Raw genomic sequence first — 21,375 nt, 5'->3', positions numbered from 1 at the left:
AACATAACCATCCTCTGCCCATACCTAACCACCCACCAAATGTGACTCACCTGAAAGCCAGATCAACCTATGAAACAACACGGCAGGCTATCAAGTGTCCCCAACCAGCTATTCAGTGTAGAGTAGGCAAAAAGGCCTGACCTACGAACTGAAGATTAGATAGGCCCAAAAGTTTCTAGCTGGACCTGAAGCAACCAACTGAGAGACCGAAGAGGGCAGATGCTACCATGGAGAGAAGAGGGCAGGGGAGCAGGTGTATGGCTCTTAAGTAGGGCACTGACATCTGCCTACACCAGGTACGAAATGTGTGTGATAACATAGGGTATGACATAGTCCCTGAACCTCTTTCAGCCTGCAAGCTGCAAATATGCCCCACTATCCGTAATGAGCAGAACAGGCAGAGGAATGGGCTTCTTGACAAAATGACAGACACACTGAGATCTCCAATAAAATGGCAATGCTCCTGGGGGAGGAACAAAAATTGGTTATATAACATGGTTGATGTTGACTATGGGAGCCAGTGCAATTTCTGATTCCATCCCAAATGTTGCAGGTTCTAGGATGTGTAGATCCCATCTTCAGCTGTAGATGGCTTGAAACAAATATTATAAATATGAGCACATACCCAGAGAATAGAAAACAAAACAGCATTTGTACAACTATACACTGTCAAAGAAAACATCAAAGTCTAACTTTTCTTTATACATATATATATAGCAAGCAACAGAAGAGCTCAGTGCTGTAATGCCAACTTTGGAAAAAGCTGTCGCTGCTCTTGATGCACTTGACAAAAACCACATTGCAGAAGTTAGGTAAGTGTGTTGCTCATGTTTGTAGTTTGATTATGATTTTGGTTAAAAATCAGTACAGTTTTCAGATCATGCTGGATAAATAGCAACAAATCTAGTGGCCCCATATTTGCTGCATTTCAAAGCATTTTCCTGTTCATCTTCCTTCATTATGGTTTAGGTAAGCATTGCTACTATTGTGGTAATTTAAAGTAGGTATGATTTAAATATCTTTTAAGGGAAAAGAAGTGAAGAATGCTGTCAACAAACTTTAAAATGTTTTACTTCTGTAAATAAATGTGCAAATTAACTCTAGTTTCTTCATTTTTGTTACTACATCACAATAGTCGTGATAGTTCCCTGTCTGACATGAAATTCTAAATATTTTGAGCACTATCCAAAGTATTTTCCAGTGTTAAGATTTTTCATTTGAAATGCTGCTGTATGTTAATCGCACTACAGTGGTACCTCGGTTTATGAACACGATTGGTTCCGGAAGTCTGTTCATAAACTGAAGCGTTCATAAACTGAAGCGAACTTTCCCATTGAAAGTAATGGAAAGTGGATTAATCTGTTCCAGACGGTCCACGGGGTACTTAAACTGAAGCGTTCATAAACTGAAGCGAACTTTCCCATTGAAAGTAATGGAAAGTGGATTAATCCGTTCCAGACGGGTCCGCGGAGTACTCAACCTGAAGCGTTCTTAACCCGAAGCATGGGTGTAATTGGTTCCGAAAGTCTGTTCATAAACTGAGGCGTTCATAAACTGAAGCGAACTTTCCCATTGAAAGTAATGGAAAATGAATTAATCCGTTCCAGATGGGTCCGCGGCGTTCATAAACCGAAAATTCATAAACCGAGGTGTTCATAAACCGAGGTTCCACTGTATATTAATGAGGCAGGATAAGCCACTGTCCAGTAGTGGCTCTAACTAAAGTTGTTAGGGACTTCTTTGACACACACAAAAAGGTATTGAATTTTAGCACATTTTGTTCAATTCACTTTTCTTCTGTATCACACAGAGTGTATGCTCGCCCTCCTCCACTTGTACTTACTGTTATGAATGCAGTTTGTGTCCTTCTTCAAAAGAAACCTAACTGGGCAACAGCAAAATTACTGCTTTCAGATCCTGGGTTCCTAAAGAGGTTGGTTAATCTAGACAAAGATAATCTACCAGAAAAGGTAAAGGAAGGATGCAGTGTATATTGTTTTTGTTTCTTCTATTGTATACCTAAGAATTTTCAGATAGATTACCTTAAACAATAAGCAACATCATTTTAATGCACATTTCAAACTAATACTGCAATTCTCTTATTCTCCTGGTCAGTTTACTTAATTACCATTTTAGAAATAGGAAATGAAAAGGCTAAAAGTAGAGGGTCACATTCTGCAAATGCATCTTAAGCTACAAAGAAAGAGAAATGATCAGGAAGTTCTGTTGCAAAGTACTGGCTGTCTTGGTTTTGCTTCTTCTCCCTTCTTTAAGTTTTTCTCTTTTCTCTTTTAATTTGGGTTCCATTGAACCCACTTAGGCTGGTTTAAGAATAGAAAAACCGTCCCCTTTTAGAAAGACAATGGCCTCTCAGTAGAGAGTTCTTTGTTAATCCTGAGGAAAATAACAAGCATGGTTCAGAGGCAAAGATTAGGGATAATGGTGGCAAAAAAGCATGAAAGGAATCAAGTTAAAGTCTTTAACTTCCAAAAGAATGAGAAATCTTCTCCCATGGTTATTCAGTTGGATGTTGTTGTTGTTTAGTCGTTTAGTCGTGTCCGACTCTTCGTGACCCCAGGGACCATAGCACGCCAGGCACTCCTGTCTTCCACTGCCTCCCGCAGTTTGGTCAAACTCATGTTCGTAGCTTCGAGAACACTGTCCAACCATCTCGTCCTCTGTTGACATATCAGCTATCAAAATCATTAAGTTATCTGGATGTAATGATTGCCCCCTCACTCCCCATATATGAGTTTTATCTGATACTGTGTTCATTACATGATTTGTCCATTGTTTAGGTTTTAACATTTTATTGTATGCTGCCTTGTAGGGGCTTGGCCTGGAAGGCAGGGTAGAAATACATTAAATAATTACCAATGTTGTAGTCACTCAGTCGGGTAAAATATGAAAGCAGGACTGACCCAAAACTGGTCAACAAATAATTTCCTGGCCTTTTTTTGAAATTGTTTCTTTTTAAAGCTCCTCCAGAACTGTTAGACAATTTTACCTCCATCCAGCAATATTTGATGAAATCCCTGCCCCTATTCACTATGCACTGCTTTTTAAAAAGCATTTGTAATACAACATGAAATTTTCCATAAGGCTCAGCATCGCCACCTAGTGTCACATTGTATGTTGCACTTAAAACACACTTAAAACGTTTTATTTGCAGCTGTATAGCTCAGTCTCTATTATTGTTTTAAGTCATTTGTTTTAACAACTGATCTGTGTTCATTTTAGGTGCTTCTGCAGTTGAAAAAATATGTAAGGCTGCCTGATTTCAACCCTTTAAAAGTAGGACTTGTGTCTGTTGCCTGCTGCTCCATGTGTCAATGGGTTTTAGCTTTAGATAACTATCACGTTGTAAAAAAGGTATCTTTACAGCTACTGTTTCTGAATCATCATAAAAAGTTGTTAAAATAATGTCCTCATAAGAAAAACTTTTAATTTTTTTAATGTTGGGAGATATTCTAAATAGAAATAAACAGGAATTTGTGCTCAGTTTTGCAAATGTATTTCAGCCAAAATTATTTGAGGAATTAAAAAACAAAACCACTGTATCCTTTTGAACGTTAACCTAATTATACGGGCCACAATCTGCCTTCTCTCCTGTGTGTATAAATATGCATCTACAATGTATACAAATCAGTGCATACAGAAGAGGGGAAATGAGACTGTTAGTTCAGGAGAGGAGAATAAAGTTTACTATATTCTCCTCTCCTGTACTTTGCATGCATGCACATACCCTCCAACATTTCTCTGATGAAAATAGGGACATTCTGTCTTCTTTTTTAAAAAAAACTGGGAACATTGCTATAGCTCCTCACCATGTGATAAGAAACAGCCACCAAGTTCTGAGCTCTGGGGATAGATAATTTTATGTCCTCCACAGCCATTTTCATAAGTACACCAAAAGTCACATTCTCTCCAGCATCGTACCTATGGTAGGATCCTTACCTAATTATGTGTAAGGAGGTGTGTGTTGGTGCATTATATTACAACTTCGCTTATAAGCACATATGAGATGCCGTGTTTCTCCGAAAATAAGCCATACCCCGAAAATAAGCCATAGTGATAGGCAGTTTAACCCATAGCTGCCAACCCTCCCTTTTTTTGCGGGAAACTCCCTTATTCCAAGCCACAGCTGTCAACTTTTCCTTTTTTTGCTGGAAATTCCCTTATTCCAGCGCAGTTTCCCACTGCTATCCTGGATTGTTAGATATACCATAGACTGTCCCCAGGACAGGTGAGGCTGCTGATCCCTTATTTTCAAATCCAAAAGTTGACAGCTATGGTTTAACCTCTTGTAGGTTAAACTGTACCATACTTAATAAAAATATTTTAAAAAGACATCCCCTGAAAATAAGCCACCGTGTTTTGTTTTGTTTTTGAGGAAAAATAAATATAAGACGGTGTCTTATTTTTGGAGAAACACAGTAATAACACAGTTTATGCTGAACATGGGATGACCACAGAGAAATAACATCCTTATGTTGAGCCTCCATCCCCTAGCCCACATCCACAAGTCTTCACTGCAACTATTAGGTAAATTTCCCCAAGTTAGGAAGTCATTGTGTTATGCATTTTGTCAGTTCTGCAATGTATCATGGGCTGGTGGGGACAGATGAGCATGAAATGTAATGATGGCACATTATCAGTAAGTGTGCCAAAACATAAGAAAGTGGAGAAAGAACTTGACACAGAGATGCTGCTTTCAATGAAATCTCCATATGAAGTGAAATGTGTAATTTGCATATCTGTATTGTACATATATATTTTTCTGTTTGTCCATTGAGTTCCATATAGCCATATTCCTTCCTTCAAGCTGAATTATAAATATATCTTCTTATATAGTTTGTAGAGCCAAAACAATTGAAGGTAGCTGAAGCAGAGGAGCTACTAAAACGTGCATATGAAAAATTGACTGATAAACAAAGAAGTTTAGTGCTGGTAAAAGAATTCTACTTGTTATATACTATAGAATTTATATTGCTTGTTAAATAACAATGTTTGTGTCTGTCTCAGTTTGGGATATATTGTTTTATTTTAAAAAAAAAATCTTATGTAGGCAAAAATCTGTCTACTTATTTGTTAAAAAGTAATTCAGCTGGAGCAGAGTGAGAGGGTAACAAGGGATAGAGTTTTCTCAGAGATATATCTAGCCTGGGAATGAGGATTTAGAATGTTCTGCTCTAGGTTCAGTCTTCCCTAAAGGGTGTGAATAAGTGAAGACAAAGGCCACCTGGGGACTGGAGTGTGGGTACGAATAATGATTGTATGAAGAGAGCAGCTTTCCTAGGACCCATTCCCCCTCCCATGATATATTCACATATGGGTATTAAATAAATAATTCACTTTTTACATATACATTTTAAAATTTAATTGTTTTTCCCTAGCAAGGATACCAAAACTTTTAAGAAAATAAGATTGATATGTATTACAGGGGGTGAAATAGTAGAAACCAGGAATAATAAATAATCAGCTCAGTTTGATAACAAGCAGAGAAAATTGCAGATAAGTAGAATGGGAGACAATGTTGTGTTCTTTCTCCTCTGTGATCTCTGTGTAGTCCTACAAATTTACTACTACTGCTAATCATAATCATCACCAATAATTTACGGTATATATGGTGTCTCTCTTCAAATGCCTTTGAGGCAGGCATATCTTATGGTGCTTTGGCTTTTTTGAATTTTTATCATGTGCCCTTGAATGATCAGTGCTTAGTTCGACCCATCTACCTCTTCCCATCCATGCATTTCACTGACTCTGAGAAGGAACTGCAGTGAGGAAACACGACACCATTCTCTTTATCTGCTGCAGGTGTTGCATTTGACCTGCTCTTACTCTGGTGCTTCCCTTATAGCTGCTGCAGTGATTTGTTAGGAACTAATAGTGGGGTAGGAGAGCTGAAAATAATGCCAAAGTATTTCACATCTGGCAACCAATGCACCACTTTGATTTCAGATAGTACAAAGGTAGAAAGGTAAAGGACCTTTGACAGTTAAGTCCAGTCGCGAACGACTCTGGGGCTGCGGCGCTCATCTCGCTTTACTGGCCAAGGGAGCCGGCGTTTGTCCGCAGTCAGTTTTTTCGGGTCATGTGGCCAGCATGACTAAGCCACTTCTGGCGAAACCAGAGCAGTGCATGGAAATGCCGTTTACCTTCCCTCCAGAGTGGTAACTATTTAACTACTTGTACTTTGACATGCTTTCAAACTGCATCTCTAGGTAGATGAGTCTAAAAAGCCCGGGACACAAATTACTTCTGGTAAATGAGCCACCATAGCTGCTAGAGGGCTGTGAAAATTTGTGTCCTGGGCTTTGTAGACTTATCTACCCATGGACTATCTGAAACCAAAGTGGTGCCTTGGTTGCCAGATGTGAATTTTTTTTTCCAGCTCTCCCACCCCACTATAAGAAAGACTGGAGCTATGCCCCTTTGTTCATGCTTATAGGGGGTTGGGAATGGGCTTCTTGCCCAAACTATTTCACCTACCGGTAGCTTTAGAAAGCTCCAAGCATTGCTCTGCACAGAACCCACAACTATGATTGCACATGTCTGTTACAACAGTTACAGATACGCAACCTGTCTTAATGTATAGACCCAATTACAGTGGTACCTCAGGTTACGAACATGATCCGTTCCGGGATGCAGTTTGTAACCCAAAATGGTCATAACCCGAAGCACCATTTTGTGCATGCGCAAAGCGCAATTTTCATGATTTTCGCACTTTGCACATGTGCAAACCGTGCATGCCGCTTCTGCACATGCGGCAAAAATACTTCCGGTTTTGTAGAGTTCATAACCCGAGGTGTTTGTAACCCGAGGTACGACTGTATAGCAGAATTGAAACCAAGTAGTTGCTGTCTTATCTAGTACCTTGATAGGAGCCCTCATGTAAGTTTTTAAAGAAAGAGCTATAAAGAAAAAGTATGATATATAACAGCAATATATACCACTATAGTATGTTTTCCTTTAATTTCTAACTCCTCAGATTGAACAACATCAGCAAAATTTAGAAAGAAGGTTTGGAGAAAGTATTGCTGAGCAAGAAATGCTAGCAGCTAGAAAAGATCAAGCAACACGCCGTTTACACTGTGCATCCGTGTTAAGCACAGCTCTGAAGGATGAAATGGTATTACTTCTTTCTGTTTGACTCTAATTAAAATTAGGCTTCATTGTTACTTGTCTTAGACCGTCTTTTCTGTTGGTCCTTTTCCATATCATATAACCTCCCGTATTCTTGTGGAGAAGTAGTACTCTGTATTTGCCATCAGAGGCTAGCTGTTTCCACCAGCATTGCCACACACCACAGCCCTAGGATAAAGGGGAAAGAGTAACGGAGCTGTTGGGCATTTAACCATCTGCTTTAGGGCTGTTTTCAGGTGTCAAGGTACTGTATATTGTTCACTGAGCTATTGATAAATTTCAGAGAAGGAAAAATCCTTGCTATTCCAAAATCCAAGCAGAGAAGAATGGCTAAAAAACATTACTGCTTATTTATGTACCTTCAAATGTAGGAAGAGAGCATTTTCCACAAATACCACAGCACTAAACTATTTCTTATACTCCCAACATAAATATCTACACAAGTGTAAATATTGTTATGAAATCACTTATAGTACGTGCTGGGTACTGACAAGTCATAGGTTTATTATGTTGCAAGTGCTATACTTTCTAAACAAACCAGTTTCTCCAGTACTCAATGATATTTGGCCCTAAACATTTTTTTATATCCTAGGAACGCTGGAAAGAATCTGTTAATAATTTCGATCAAAGGTTGGAGGGAATCGTGGGTGATGCCTTTGTTTCAGCAGCGTGTATTGCCTATAGTGGAGTATTATCAGCATCATATCGTCAGCAACTAGTGAATGACTGTCTGAAACTCTGCAAAGAAAGCAATATTCCAGTATCTCCAAATTATTCGCTAGTAAATTGCATGACAGAAAAAAATGAGGTAGTAATACATGGGCAGAGGGAATGACATTTCCATGGTTTTCTTTGAAATTTAAATTAAAAGACTTCTTAGGAGAGTGGGGTTTTTTTTAGAGAGTCTAATTTTGCTGGCTGAGGCACTACCTAATTAACTAGGTAAAGGCCCCATTTGCAGAGGTAGATTTAGGGCAGTGCAACCAGCCCCCCCCCCCATTTGGATGCCAAGCTGATCTTCACAACTATATCATAGTGCATGCACAGAATTGAAGACAAGAGGTGGGGGATGCCAAATTTTGGTATCACACAGGGTGACCCTGAAATTTGAAATACCAAAGTATGCCTCTGTCATTTATATTTTATATTTTGGGATTTATTCAAGCGATCATACTACTTTTGTTATTATTCAGAATCACTCAAATCATTTGTGGAACAAATATTGTTGTTGATAATAGTCGTATTAAAAATTGATGTTTTACAGGTTCGCAAGTGGCAAAATGCAGGCTTGCCACTTGACCAGTACTCTACAGAAAATGCTATACATATTATGTATGGACAACGTTATCCTTTGTTAATTGATCCAGAAAGACAAGCGTACAAATGGATAAGTCAAATGAGTGGTAAACTACGCCAAATTCGTGTTACGGATGCTCATTATTTTAGAACACTTGAAAACTCTATGCGTCTTGGTGAATCAGTCCTACTACAGGTAGTTCAGCTTCCACTGAGTCTGATCACTCAACTGTTATATAAACTGGTCTAGGGGGATCTTAGAATTCCTGAGCAATGCCAGATACAAGCTTATACTTACTATGCCAATCAACAAGGATCCTATTCAAAGGCACTGCTGGTGGAAACTGACAAACTGTTGACATGGGCTCAGCTTGAAAACGAGACATCTGGCAGAGGTTAACAACCACTGGTTGAGCCACATAGTCATCAGTGAGACAGAATGGCAATTAAGTCTTTCAGCAGCCGGTTCGGCAGCCAGGTCAGCCAGTTGTGGATCTGTTTGCCTCCAAGCACAGTGCTTAGTTAGACACTTTTGTGTCTCAGTTTCCATCTCCAGGGGCAGGGGTGTGGATTGCCCTTCATTGGCCAAGGAGGCCTTGGCTCCTGGACCTTGTCAATCTGATGGTGTGGTCCCCTTGGTGACTTCCAGTCCACAAGATCTCTTGATTCAGGGGCTGATGATCTATCCTACCGAAGAACTTTTCTGTTTGACTGCCTGGAGGCTAAAAGGTTCTGGTTTACATAGGTGGTTGTAGGTTTGTCAATCTGGAGTATTATCCCCGAGTTTCCTTCCTGTTCTGTCTTTCTTTCTGGTTGTCATAAATATCAGTTCTACAGTCCTTTTAGTTTACCTGTAAGGGTTAGTGTTCCGTCTTCTGATTGATTAGCAGTTGAGAAATGGTTTGCTCTGTCAGTCAATCTGCCTACAGTTATGACCCCTCCACTTGGAGAAGAGGCAAAAGGATTGAGAAGACTCTGCCTCATTTCTCCAGTAGGAGGTGTCATACCTAAACAAGAATGTCTTCTGCCTGGATCTGCAAACAGAAATTCATTGTAAGACTCCTTTTGGACTTTTGCTTGCACAACAGGGCTTTCTCCTCATCCCCCTTGCACATCCAAAATTGGCTTGGGGGGGCAAGAGAACCCCCCCCCACACACACACAGTGGAACAGCATGTTGGAGAGGAGAAGGGGGATTGTTTCATCCGTTAAGCTGAAAAGCTTGTACAGGTGGAACATTCATCATAGCCTAATCCTGAATTCCTCCCATAGTCACTAGTTCCCAAACCCTTTTCCCCATGGGTTACTTGAGAATGGGTTATAACTGATTATTTTTCTGCCTGTTGTAGCAATTGTAATGCACTGTACTAGGTGCTGCATGGTTTTTAGAATAAAATACAATAAATAGAATGAAAGAATCTCTGGGCATGTTCATTTCCTTAATCACTAAACAGCTCTGTTAGTTTAAAGGTAAAGGACCCCTGGACGGTTAAGTCCAGTTGAATTCGACTGTGGGGTATGGCGCTCATCTCCGTTTTCAGGCTGAGGGAGCCGGCATTTGTCTGCAGACAGCTTTTCCGGGTCATGTGGCCAGCATGACTAAACAGCTTCTGGCGCATGGAACACCATGCCGAGTGCCAGAGTGCACAGAAACACCGTTTACTTTCCCGATTCAGTGGTGCCTGTTTATCAATCATGCTGGTGTGCTTTCGAACTGCTAGGTTGACAGGAGCTGGGACAAAGCAAGGGGAGCTCATCCCATCTCACGGATTCAAACCGTGGCAAGCCCAAGCTCTGTGGCTTAGACCACAGCACCACCCGTGTCCCCAACAGCTCCATTAATTCACCTCGCACACATAGAAAGTTGCCTCCAAGCACTTTGCCTAGCCTAGGTTTTTCAGCAGAAGGGCTGAACTTTTCAGATTGCTTCCTCCTGCTTCTGGTCTATCCTGGAGCAGCCACTTCTGCCACTATTTACAGCTGCTGCTTTTTTTTCTTCACAGAGATCTGTGGACTACCTAAATTAAGCTTGCTGACCGCCAGTGATCCACAGGCTACAGTTTGGGAGCCCTTGCACTAAGCTGAGGCTAAAGCCACTATTTCATATTTACCCTACCTTCTGTATTAAAACTCTGTACATGGGGTTCCTATCCAGGCACTGAGCAGCCCCAGGGTTGCTTTATTTCAGAAAGGTTGCTGCATCATATGGGTCATTCCATATCAAGTGATCCAACTTTTTTACCTCATGTCATGCAATTTTCTTAATATTTTTTACACTTGTTTAATGATCAAAACTAAATTTAAATCTAAAATTTTAACTTTTAAACTCATCCCGTTTGTGAGTTATGAGAGTTTGAAATTTAAAAAAAACTGACAATTTTGGCCTTGCCAGACTACACAGAAACCTTAAATGCTCAGCTCAGAATTGAGAAACATCAAAACTAAAAACACCAATCGCTTCAGAACATCATGGACTTTAATATATGTCGCATGATGGACTTACTTCAAATTGTAAATGTAAGTTACAAAATTGAAACTTTTTTAAAGCTCTTAAAAAATTAATATGATTTAAAAATTTCAAAAAATGTATTGATTTAATATTTCTAAGATCTACCTGCAAAATTTCATCTTGGGATCTCAATGGAATCATATTAAAAATATTTTGTACATAAACTTCTGCCTTTTTGGGTTCTATTTAGGATAAATGGGTCTTCTTGGAGTAAAATATAACAGAATAAACAAGACTTCAAACTGTAATATCAGTTTGACTAGCTTTTCAGATAACTTTTAATTGAATAACTTTCTAAAGAAATGCCTGAAGTAACTGGCATAACGTAAAAAGGATGGATCATTTGATATGGAATGATCCATATATCCTCTGAGATTGTTCTGAAGTTGCTACACCTCCCTGTTCACCTCTTTCATCTTGTCCTCTCATCCTCACTCCCCTCTTGCCTGCTGTGGAGTAAAAGTAGCCTACCCTGTCCTCTCATCCTAAGAAGGTGAAAAAGATGGGTGGGCAAGGGTATTCTGATTGAGGGGATAAATGAAGTTATGATGTCAACACCTTCACACACTGCTTCAGGTTTAAGCACCTTAAGACTGGTTTTGTGCTTTGTAGGATTTCAGTGAAACACTGGATTCAAATATGAAGCCAATCTTAAAAAAGGAAATCTACAACAAATCAGGGCAAGACTTCATTAGAATAGGAGATTCTGAAATTGAGTGCAACCAAAACTTCAGGTAACTGTTCTTTTCAGTGATACAGTGTTACCTCAGTTTAAGAACTTAATGCGTTCCAGAAGTCCGTCTTAAACCGAAACCGTTCTTAAACTTAGGCACACTATCCCTAATGAGGCCTCCTGCCTTTCCACTGTTCGGATTCTGTTCTTAGACGAGGTAAAGTTCTCAAACTGGGACACTGCTTCTGGTTTTGCGGAATTTGTAAACTAAAACGTTCATAAACAGGACTGTTCTTAAACCGAGGTACCACTATATAATTTTTTACTTATGTAATTTGAAACTAACTATATTTAAATTAGCTATATTTGTTTGACTCAGCTATGGCTTTAACTTTCCTCACACCTGATGTTATTGTTAATTGTTGTTTCAGATTATACTTGACAACACAAAAACCCAACCCTCATTTTCTGCCAGCAATATGCAGTATTGTGACAATGATAAATTTCACTGTAACATTTGAAGGTTTGCAAGATCAGCTTTTATCTACTGTTCTAATTAAGGAGAAACCAGAGGTTGAACACCGGCGTTGTGGGTTGCTAGAAAGCATAGCTGCTGACCTAATAACACTTCGTGAACTGGAACAAAAGTCACTTAGGCTTCTCCAAAAAACAGATGGTAATGAAAAATGTACAGAAATCCTCGAAATGTCATCCATATGTTTTGAACAAATTATAGGCACCTGTAACTAAATAAGTTACAAATTAAATGAATTGTTCTTTATAGGAAATGACATGGATACGGTCATCTGCAATGATTTCCGTGTGTCATGCAGAGGCTAGAATGTTAGTTTGGATGTTCAGGTTCAGATTCCCACTCAGCTATGAAGCCCTCAACCTAATCTACCTCGTGGGTCTAAAACAGTGCTCTGAACTCCTTAAAGGAAGAGTATGAGTTAATTGTATAAAGTGTTGTGCAAATTAAATTGTAAACCGTTCTAATTGTAATTAAAGGACCACCTCCCACACAAACCTGCCCAAATACTGCAATCAGCCCAGAGACCCTCTTCCAATCCCTCCTGCCTTTTGATATTAGGGCAGTAGTATCTAACACCAAATTTGGACCTTTTGTACTTGCCCAGGCCTAGTCATCTGGGTTCAGTTTAATCTGATAGTTGTATTGTTCTGATTTGCTAAATTTAATTTAATTGATGTTCTTGTTCACCCTGCTTATTACTGTTATGGATTTTATTTTAGCCATACTGGGAGATATTGTAACTAAAGAGCAGCATAAAAGTTCCTTGCTTCTTTTACTAGATTTATCCACAATTACACTCCAGTTTATTTTAAAAAAAATTTTTTTTTACAGAAGAGTAGATATTTAATCAATAATGCATTATTTGATTTATTTCTATACCACAAATGAAGTAAACTTTCTTTAAATTGTAGGACATATTCTAGATGATGGAGACCTTATTGACAATTTGCAAAGATCTAAAATCACCTCAACAGAAATTTTTGAGCGTGTTGAAGCATCTGCAGCAACAGAAGTTAAAATAGAGGCACTGCGTGAAAGCTATCTTCCTATTGCAACTCATGGTGCCATCCTCTACTTTGTAGTATCAGATCTTTCTCATATCAACTATATGTATCAGTTTCCCCTGGAGTGGTTTCATAAGATCTTTGAAGACTCTGTAGAGTACATGCTCAAATTAAAAATTGGAGTTTCATTGAGTTCCACAAGAATTTTTAAGCCTCGGCCAGTTTTTAGGACTCAATCAGAGAGACTTCCCATCAAGCTTCCCCCCATAGAAGATGAGGACAAAACAGAGAGTATCGCAGACAGTTTCCAAGGACATATTAATGCTATAATAGAGAAATTAACAAAAAACGTTTATAAGGTGTGTACCTGAATTTATTACACATATGACTTTTGGCTAATATTAGTATCTGTAAAATATAATGGATTTTCATTGTTCTTAAATTTCTTATTCAACAGAGAGTTTCTTCAGCTCTGTTCAGTGAGAATCAGCTATGCTTTGCTTTTCTGATGTGTACAGCAATTATGAAAAATAAATATGATGGAAATCTACTTACTAACAAGCTTGGATTTATACCAGAGAATCAGTGGAACTTCTTCCTTCAGTCTAGCATAATGGCAAATATTATGGACACACAGGACTCTGAGACTTTTGGTAAAGGAGGCCACATTCAGTAAATGTATAGGTCAAATTGTACTCTCATACACCTCTCAGAAATAGACTTGCCATTTCTAAAACAGCTCCTTTTACTTGCAGAAAAGACAAATATCAGTGGAAGCTCCCAAAAGGAGATAATTGATATATGTTGTTTCCCCTGCAGTCCCCAGCACCACCCCCATAATGTTTGGAGGGTCCTCTAATCCTTCAGAGTACCTTTTCAGGTGGCACAGAACAGCAAATCGCTGCTTATACCCCTTCTTCAAATAGAACGTCCCACAGGCAGCTTCTGCCCATGGGTAGCCTGAGTCCAGTGCAATATCTTTCCATTGTTCCCTCACATTAGAGATCTAAATAATCTGTTATACAGTGGTACCTCTGGTTAAGAACTTAATTCGTTCCGGCGGTCCGTTCTTAACCTGAAACTGTTCTTAACCTGAAGCACCACTTTAGCTAATGGGGCCTCCTGCTGCCACCGCACCGCTGAGTATGATTTCTGTTCTCATCCTGAAGCAAAGTTCTTAACCCGAGCGGAGTCTGTAACCTGAAGCGTTTGTAACCCGAGGTACCACTGTACTACAAATACAGGGTTTTTTCCTGGCTCTACAAGCGAGAATGAAATTTGGCAATGATGGAAACTGAAAAATCAGAGAAAAAATTCTCTGTTTTTCATTTTTCAGAAATGTACTAATTAGGCATGCCCTTTTCTAATTTCTAAACTCAAGTAAAGGCACTACAATGGGTAGAACTGTAGAGATGGAAGGTCCCAAAGGGTCACCTAGTCCAACCTCCTGCAATGCAGAAATCATGGACTTGTGGGGATGGAAGAAACACTTGGGCCCCAGGTGTCAGGTATGAGCCAGAGGTTTCAAGTTCCCCAGAGGGAGGGGGAGACTTAGGGTTGGAGGAAGGAGGAGGTGTGCCCGAGAGAGATAATGTGGAGAGAGCTGTTGAAGTCAGTCTAGAGCAGGCATAGGCAACCTTGGCTCTCCAGACGTTTTGGAACTGCAACTCCCATGATCCCTGACCACTGGCCCTGTTAGCTAGGGATCATGGGAGTTGTAGTTCCAAAACATCTGGAGAGCCAAAGTTGCCTATGCCTGGTCTAGAGGAACAGACAGGGAGGGATATAGAGCCAGGGAGTTCACAGGAACAACAAGGGTTAAGTTCCAGTTCAGATTGGGGGGGGGGGAGATTTAAGCCTGCTTTCACGAGGCATGTAGAGAAGAGGAGGGGTGAAAGACAGAGTGGGAGAATTCACCATTTTCTGGGCTGCTTGAAGGGTAAACATACCTCAGCAGAGATCTGAACTGAGTGACTCTGATGAATGATTACTATGTGGGTTCCTGATTACTATATCTGAGGTTTTGCAATGCCTCAGACGTGACTTTTGGTGCTTCGCGAGGCACCAGAAGTTGTGTCGGAGGCTCTGCAGTGTGGGTGCTGAGCCCCCAGAACAAACGTTTTGTGAATGCTTGAGCCCCCAGGACCCCCTATACAGTGGTACCTCAGGTTACAAACGCTTCAGGTTACAAACTCCGCTAACCCAGAAATAATACCTCAGGTTAAGAACTTTGCTTCAGGATGAGAACAGAAGTTGTGCTACGGCGGCGGCGGCGGCAGCAGGAGGCCCCATTAGCTAAAGTGGTGCTTCAGGTTAAGAACAGTTTCAGGTTAAGAACGGACCTCCAGAACGAATCAAGTTCTTACCAGAGGTACCACTGTACTTGGCACTCCTGCCATCCATGAACTAAAAAACAACAGTTAGAGGACCATAGGACAAGCTACCAAAAAAGTAGTTGTGGGCCTCCTCCAATATATTGAGCTATCGTTAATTCCTTGCACAAATCTCACATAGAGATTAGATTATATCTGGTATTTATTGAGCATTCATTCTGATGTGTTGTGGCTGTTTCCCCACCCCATTAATCTTTCATTGATCCTAACACCATAAAGTCTCTTCTTTTTAAAGAAATTGTTGCACTGGGCTGACAGAGTGATTTAATCCACTTTAATTGTGAAAACCTAAATTCCCAGGTATGAATCCTTCCTTCAAAATACAGACAGTCTGGAGACACGTGTAGACAGACACTTCCATTTATAGTGATTTAAATTATTTTTAAAGAATAGTTATAAAGATTTGGGGTGAACTACTAAGGAACTCTTCCACTTCAATTCTGAATTTAACAAGTGTTAGAATCTTCCCCATTGTGGTGTAGTTTTTGACAAAAGTCCAAACAAAGTGGAAGTAATATAAATGGAATACTGCTGCTATATTGTGTACGGCCAATTTCTGAGTAGAAACAACTTCTATACCCATTTATCTGCGAGCAGGCCTGATTGAAATCCATTGAACTTAAATATAAGGCATTCCAGGACTGCACTGCAAGTCTTCTTGTCAGTTACTTATGAAGCTAAAAATAATATGACCATACCGGTATTTATTTTCCTGGGTGAAAATCTCAAAAGTAGATATGTACACTTATTAAATGTATAATATAATTCTTATTCCTCAATTAGGTTCACGTGCATTCAAGAAAACTCCTCCACTCCATTGGATTACTGACATGATGTGGAAAGAATGCAGGTACATGAGCACTCGCATGCCAGCATTCAGCCTCTTGTGTGATTCCCTTTCAACAAATTCTCAGCAATGGAGAGCTTTTCTAAATAGTCAGGATGTATATAATTTGATCAGTACAGGCTATAGACCAGTGTCATCAAGGCATGGTAAGTGTTGATGTAAAACTATGTGTTGATTTCCAGCATGCCTTTCTAACCTATTGTTGAAAACACTACCTGTGTCCCCAAACCATGAAAAATTGAAGTAGCAATGCTCTCGGGTTTAGTTTCCTTTGGATGAGAGAGCATTGGAAATTTGCACCTGACAACTTAGAATCACAATCCATGCACCTGATGTAGTGAGACTCCAGTCCACAAAAAGCTTTTATAATGTTGCATGCCACCCCAATCTCTGAGTGGTGTGAGATTCCAGGGGTTCCTGGTGCTTACCTGGGGTTCATGTTTCCTTTGGAATAGGGGTACAACAGAGATTGTGATGTCTTTAGTTACACATATATGTAGAGAAGAGAAAGGCTTATTTGTGTGGGTGATTTGAGAGTTTGTTTGTCTCAAATTAGACCTAATATAAATGAGATTACCCAGCTAAAGCAAGCTCACACCTCTCACTGAGTTTGTATACATACTTACAGTAAGGTACATATTTAAGAGGCTCGTTTATAATTATATTTGGAGAATGGTTCATGTTTTTATGTAGCTGCATTGTTTTATACTTTCTGGTCATATTATAAGGTAATTGTTTTGTTGTTGTTGTTTAGTCGTTTAGTCGTGTCCGACTCTTCGTGACCCCACGGACCATAGCACGCCAGGCACTCCTGTCTCTGTTATAAATCAAGTACTGCTAAGAGTTGTCTCTTTTCGTTTTCCAGTGTATTTCTTATCAATTTAAAAATTGGTGTGGTGTGAGCAAATTTTTATTCTGAAAGTGTGGCTCAGGGAAACGTTTGAGAACCACCACACTTCACTTTTATCCTGGCAGTTATGTTATTCCATTATATGGCTGTATAAAAGTTACAAATTAGTTGCAACATTTTTATATGGTTTCAACTGTTTCAAAGTTTCAGTAATGTTGTAAATTACTATTTAATCTCTTACAGACCCAAAATTAGAAGTACTGAGAGAAAGTGATGATGAGGAGAGTGGACCTTGCATTTTCCCTTGGGAGAAACTTTCTGCATTTGAAAGACTTATTTTGGTAAGTAAAATCAAGTGGGAAGTATTCAACTAAAATCTTGCTAGCACAATGGGATTTTATTCCACCACCACCCACCCACTATTCCCAAATCTCCTCTGAAACACCCCAGAACAGATTTGGCCATGGGGGAAGAAGAGGTGGAGAATGTTTTATTATACAAGAACAAATCTATGTGTTGACAGATCATTCACTTTAGTGATACATTGAATACAACTTGGTATCTTTTGGGAGGATTTGTGCTATAGCAAATGCTCCATCAGTACAAGGATTTCTCCCTGCTCAACAGAATGTCTCCCCCCCCCTTCCACATGGTGCACAAGGAAGGAGAAGGGGGCAAGTTCAATTGCACAAGGAGATGTCCTTGCAGAGGTTTCATCTTTAAAAGATTGCAGTGTATTTAGCTTAGAGAAAAGTCAAGTAAGATGTGACATGATGTAAGTTCATAAAACTACTAGCAGGCCTGGCCACGTGTTGCTGTGGCTTAGTCTGTTAAATGGGCCCTCAGAGTCCCTCTTCAGACTCCCCTTACCTTCAGAGTCCCCCTTCATTTTGTTGAAATGTTTTACGTGTTGCTGTGGTTCATCCTGTGACTCTCCCCACCCCATCCCGACCCACCCTGCCCTCACCCTGTCCTGACCCATTAGTCATCCCAGCCCCTCCCCCCCCCACCCCGGCTCATCCCTGTTATTGGCCCTACCCTGTCCCGACCCATGACCTATCCTGCCTCATCTTCCCTCCACCCTTGGCTCATCCCTGTGATTGGCCCCACCCTGTCCTAACCCATGACGTATCCAGTCTGCAAAGGCGAGCCAAGCTGCTGTGGAGAGGGAAAGTTTTCTAGGTGCAGTACCAGCATAGCTGTCGCTAGAGGCCGCTGTTGTGCAACCTCTCCTGTGCTCCCAGCACCCCTGGCTGTCTGACTTTTGTGTTCAGAAACACTGGATTTTACCTGTTTTGCCTGCCCTAGGTGTGACATCTGTCTACGCAAACGGTATATGATCCCTCGCATATTCGCATGTGACGTTGTGTCCAAATTTGTTTTTTTTTTAAACATACTTTTTATTAATTTTACAAACTGCAAAAAAGAAAACGGTACATACATAAACACCTTTTCCACCTCCTTCCCACCCACCCACATGGATCCTCCCCTGCCACAGAAGTATCTCATGTAGGTGAACAGTCAGAGATGGTCCATTTTATGCTTGGATTTCTGTCCTCCTCCCCCTCCCCTGACCCCAAAGCCCCCCCCTGCCACCAGGGAGCTCCAGCAAACCAGGGCAGTACGCAGGAGGACATCCATCCAACCATCTATTGTCATACCAAAAAAAGAAAAAAAATGAAATAGGAAAAAAGAGAAAAAAGAAAGAGCAAGAAAAGAGAAAAAGAACAGTACAAAACAGAAAAAAAATTTCTTACATTCATAATTGTAAAACCATATTTTGTGGGCTTCCCCTCCCCCCCCCTTCCCCGGTTTTCATCCCTTTTTTATCATCTTTAACAGTTTCTTACTTTATAAAAATACACCTTTATATCTTATACAACTTATAAATCAATTATTATCATTTTCACCTAATGTTCAAATCACTGAAAAATCAAACTCCCATTTTATCTTCCCGTGCCTAATTTTTACTCCCTCTATAAGCCTCCATATTTTCACATTTTTCCAAAATCCATTCACTTTTAAAACTATAACTATTCTCAATTTAACCTTACATCCCCGATTACCAGCTCCACCCCCCCAATCCAGCAAATTCCATAATCAGCAGACCAGTTATAAACCTGTTAATCCATCCTTATAATCACAACATCACTTTCCCTTCACCCCACCCCCTGTTTACAGTCTTTTGCCATCCAGGCCACCATACAAGACCCCTGAATTTCTTCTCTTCTCTGCATATTTTTTCCTTCTTCCCTGTGGGTGTTCTGGAGTTCCAGTAATACCAATCGTGCCCCCCTCAAATGCAGGGCACTCCATCCAACTTTTTGTAGAGTAAAGTCATCATTTTTTTCATGGTGTGCTTCATTTTGTGTTGAATCGTCACAGTCCTCATCTTCATCTTTTTCTTCCAAATCACAGTCACCATCATTATCATTCTCACATTCATCTTTTTCAGTTTCAAAAGCTTCATCTTCTAGAAAATCATATTCTGCCATCACCATATGAAATTGTTGCTGTAACTCTTGCCGTTTTGTCTCCTCTTGACATAGTTCTATTCTTGTTTCCCACATTAAGGTCAAAACAGACCGCTGGAACTCAGGGGAACACTTTTTTGTTGACATAGTTCAATCCTGCCAAGGTCAAAACTTGTCACGTGGGGTGGAATATGATCACAGTTTATTTTCTCGACTCCATTTTAACAAGCTGGCTGCATTCTTCAAGTCTTATTGACAATAAAGTTCGAACTCACATTTCACAAACATTTAAACCAAAAAAGAATTTCCACAAAGTTCAGAAATACAGTGAAATAAAAATTGACTTATAAATCCTAATCAACTCACTGGGTTGTCTGGGCTGCCGGCTCCCGAGGAAAAGAAAGGTTTTTCTTAGTCTTTACCTCTTGCTGCAGGGCACTCACAACCACAGTCTCTCTCCCCTTTCACCCTGCATTTAGGGGAGATTCTCTTTGATGCCTTTGAGGGATCCTTTTAAGTTAAGATCTTCTGTTTACGGCTTCGGGTTTCTGTTTACTGTCTCTTATGTTACCGTGGGGGGGGGTGGCTTCCTCTTTTCCCCCTCTCTCCCAAATCCAAATTGCCTTAATTTAAATTCCAAACAATCCAAATTACTCACAGTCTATTCATTTGCTAATTATTCTTGGAAGAATCGGCCGCCTCCACTTCCCAGACTCGCAGCTTCGCGCTCTCAGAGCAGCAGTGTCAGCCTGTCCGCCGCGGTTCACCTCCTCGCTCTCGGGGGCTTAAACAAAGCCGATCCGGGGAGGAGAGAGCCCGCTTTTGGCGCCGCCAGGCAAAATCCGTCCCCAAAAAGCTCGATTTGGGGCTTTTAAGGAGGTTTTGCTTCGCTGGAGCAATTCCCTCCACCTCTGAAGCGCCGAGGTCCGCTCCGCTGATCGGACCCCCGTCTGAGCAAAGATGGCGCGGTCAACCGGAAGCCCGTTGTGTCCAAATTTGAACGCAAGCGGTTTCGATGAAAAGTGGACACCCACCCACGTGCCCTCTTTACATTTATATATATATATATAGGTGCATGCCATGGAGAAAGTGAATAGAAAAAAGTTTTTTCTCCCTTTCGTGTAACATTAGAACTTGTGAACATCCAATGAAGCTAAATGTTGGAAGTTTCAAGACAGATGAAATAAAGTACTTGTTCACACAGTGTATAGTTTAACTATGGAACTGGCTCCCATGAGAGGCAATGATGGCCTCCAGCTTGGATGGCTTTAAAAGAAATTCATGCGGGAGAGGCCTGTTGATGCCTATTAGCCAAGATGGCTATGCTCTGTCTCAACAGTTAGAGGCCAGGGTTTTGATGCTTCTGAATATAGTGGAACTTCGGTTGTTGAAAACTTCAGAAGCTGAACAATTCAGAACCTGAACGACAATGACCCGGAAGTGAATCCTTCTGTTTTCGAACACGCCTCAAATGTCGAACGAGGCGGGGTTCTCCATTTCTTAAAAGGGATTTGCTGACTGGCAATTGCGCCTCGGTTGGTGAACGTTTCAGAAGTTGAACGGTCTTCCAGAACGGATTACATTTGACAACCGAGGTTCCACTGTAACAGTTGCTGAAAACCACAGGAGGGGAGAATGTTATTGTT

At 40.4% G+C, this 21,375-nt stretch overlaps 1 protein-coding gene across 1 annotated transcript in view; it reads left to right on the top strand.

Annotated features, from left to right (window-relative positions):
* The window catches only part of DNAH14 (dynein axonemal heavy chain 14), a 134,568-nt gene that overhangs the window by 93,606 nt on the left and 19,587 nt on the right, over positions 1 to 21,375 (top strand). Inside the window, exons 59-71 of the mRNA XM_088667057.1 lie at positions 718 to 812; positions 1,811 to 1,970; positions 3,241 to 3,372; positions 4,855 to 4,950; positions 6,995 to 7,135; positions 7,742 to 7,957; positions 8,414 to 8,641; positions 11,566 to 11,687; positions 12,058 to 12,302; positions 13,073 to 13,524; positions 13,623 to 13,818; positions 16,342 to 16,551; positions 17,499 to 17,596. Coding sequence (XP_088523183.1) covers positions 718 to 812; positions 1,811 to 1,970; positions 3,241 to 3,372; positions 4,855 to 4,950; positions 6,995 to 7,135; positions 7,742 to 7,957; positions 8,414 to 8,641; positions 11,566 to 11,687; positions 12,058 to 12,302; positions 13,073 to 13,524; positions 13,623 to 13,818; positions 16,342 to 16,551; positions 17,499 to 17,596 — 2,391 coding nt within the window. The remainder of the gene's footprint in view (positions 1 to 717; positions 813 to 1,810; positions 1,971 to 3,240; positions 3,373 to 4,854; positions 4,951 to 6,994; positions 7,136 to 7,741; positions 7,958 to 8,413; positions 8,642 to 11,565; positions 11,688 to 12,057; positions 12,303 to 13,072; positions 13,525 to 13,622; positions 13,819 to 16,341; positions 16,552 to 17,498; positions 17,597 to 21,375) is intronic.

The sequence above is a fragment of the Zootoca vivipara genome, chromosome 3, assembly GCF_965207765.1.
Source record: "Zootoca vivipara chromosome 3, rZooViv2.hap1.1, whole genome shotgun sequence".
NCBI lineage: Eukaryota > Metazoa > Chordata > Lepidosauria > Squamata > Lacertidae > Zootoca > Zootoca vivipara.
The sequence above is the reverse complement of the archived record's forward strand: the minus strand, read 5'-3'. Positions and strand labels throughout refer to the sequence as shown.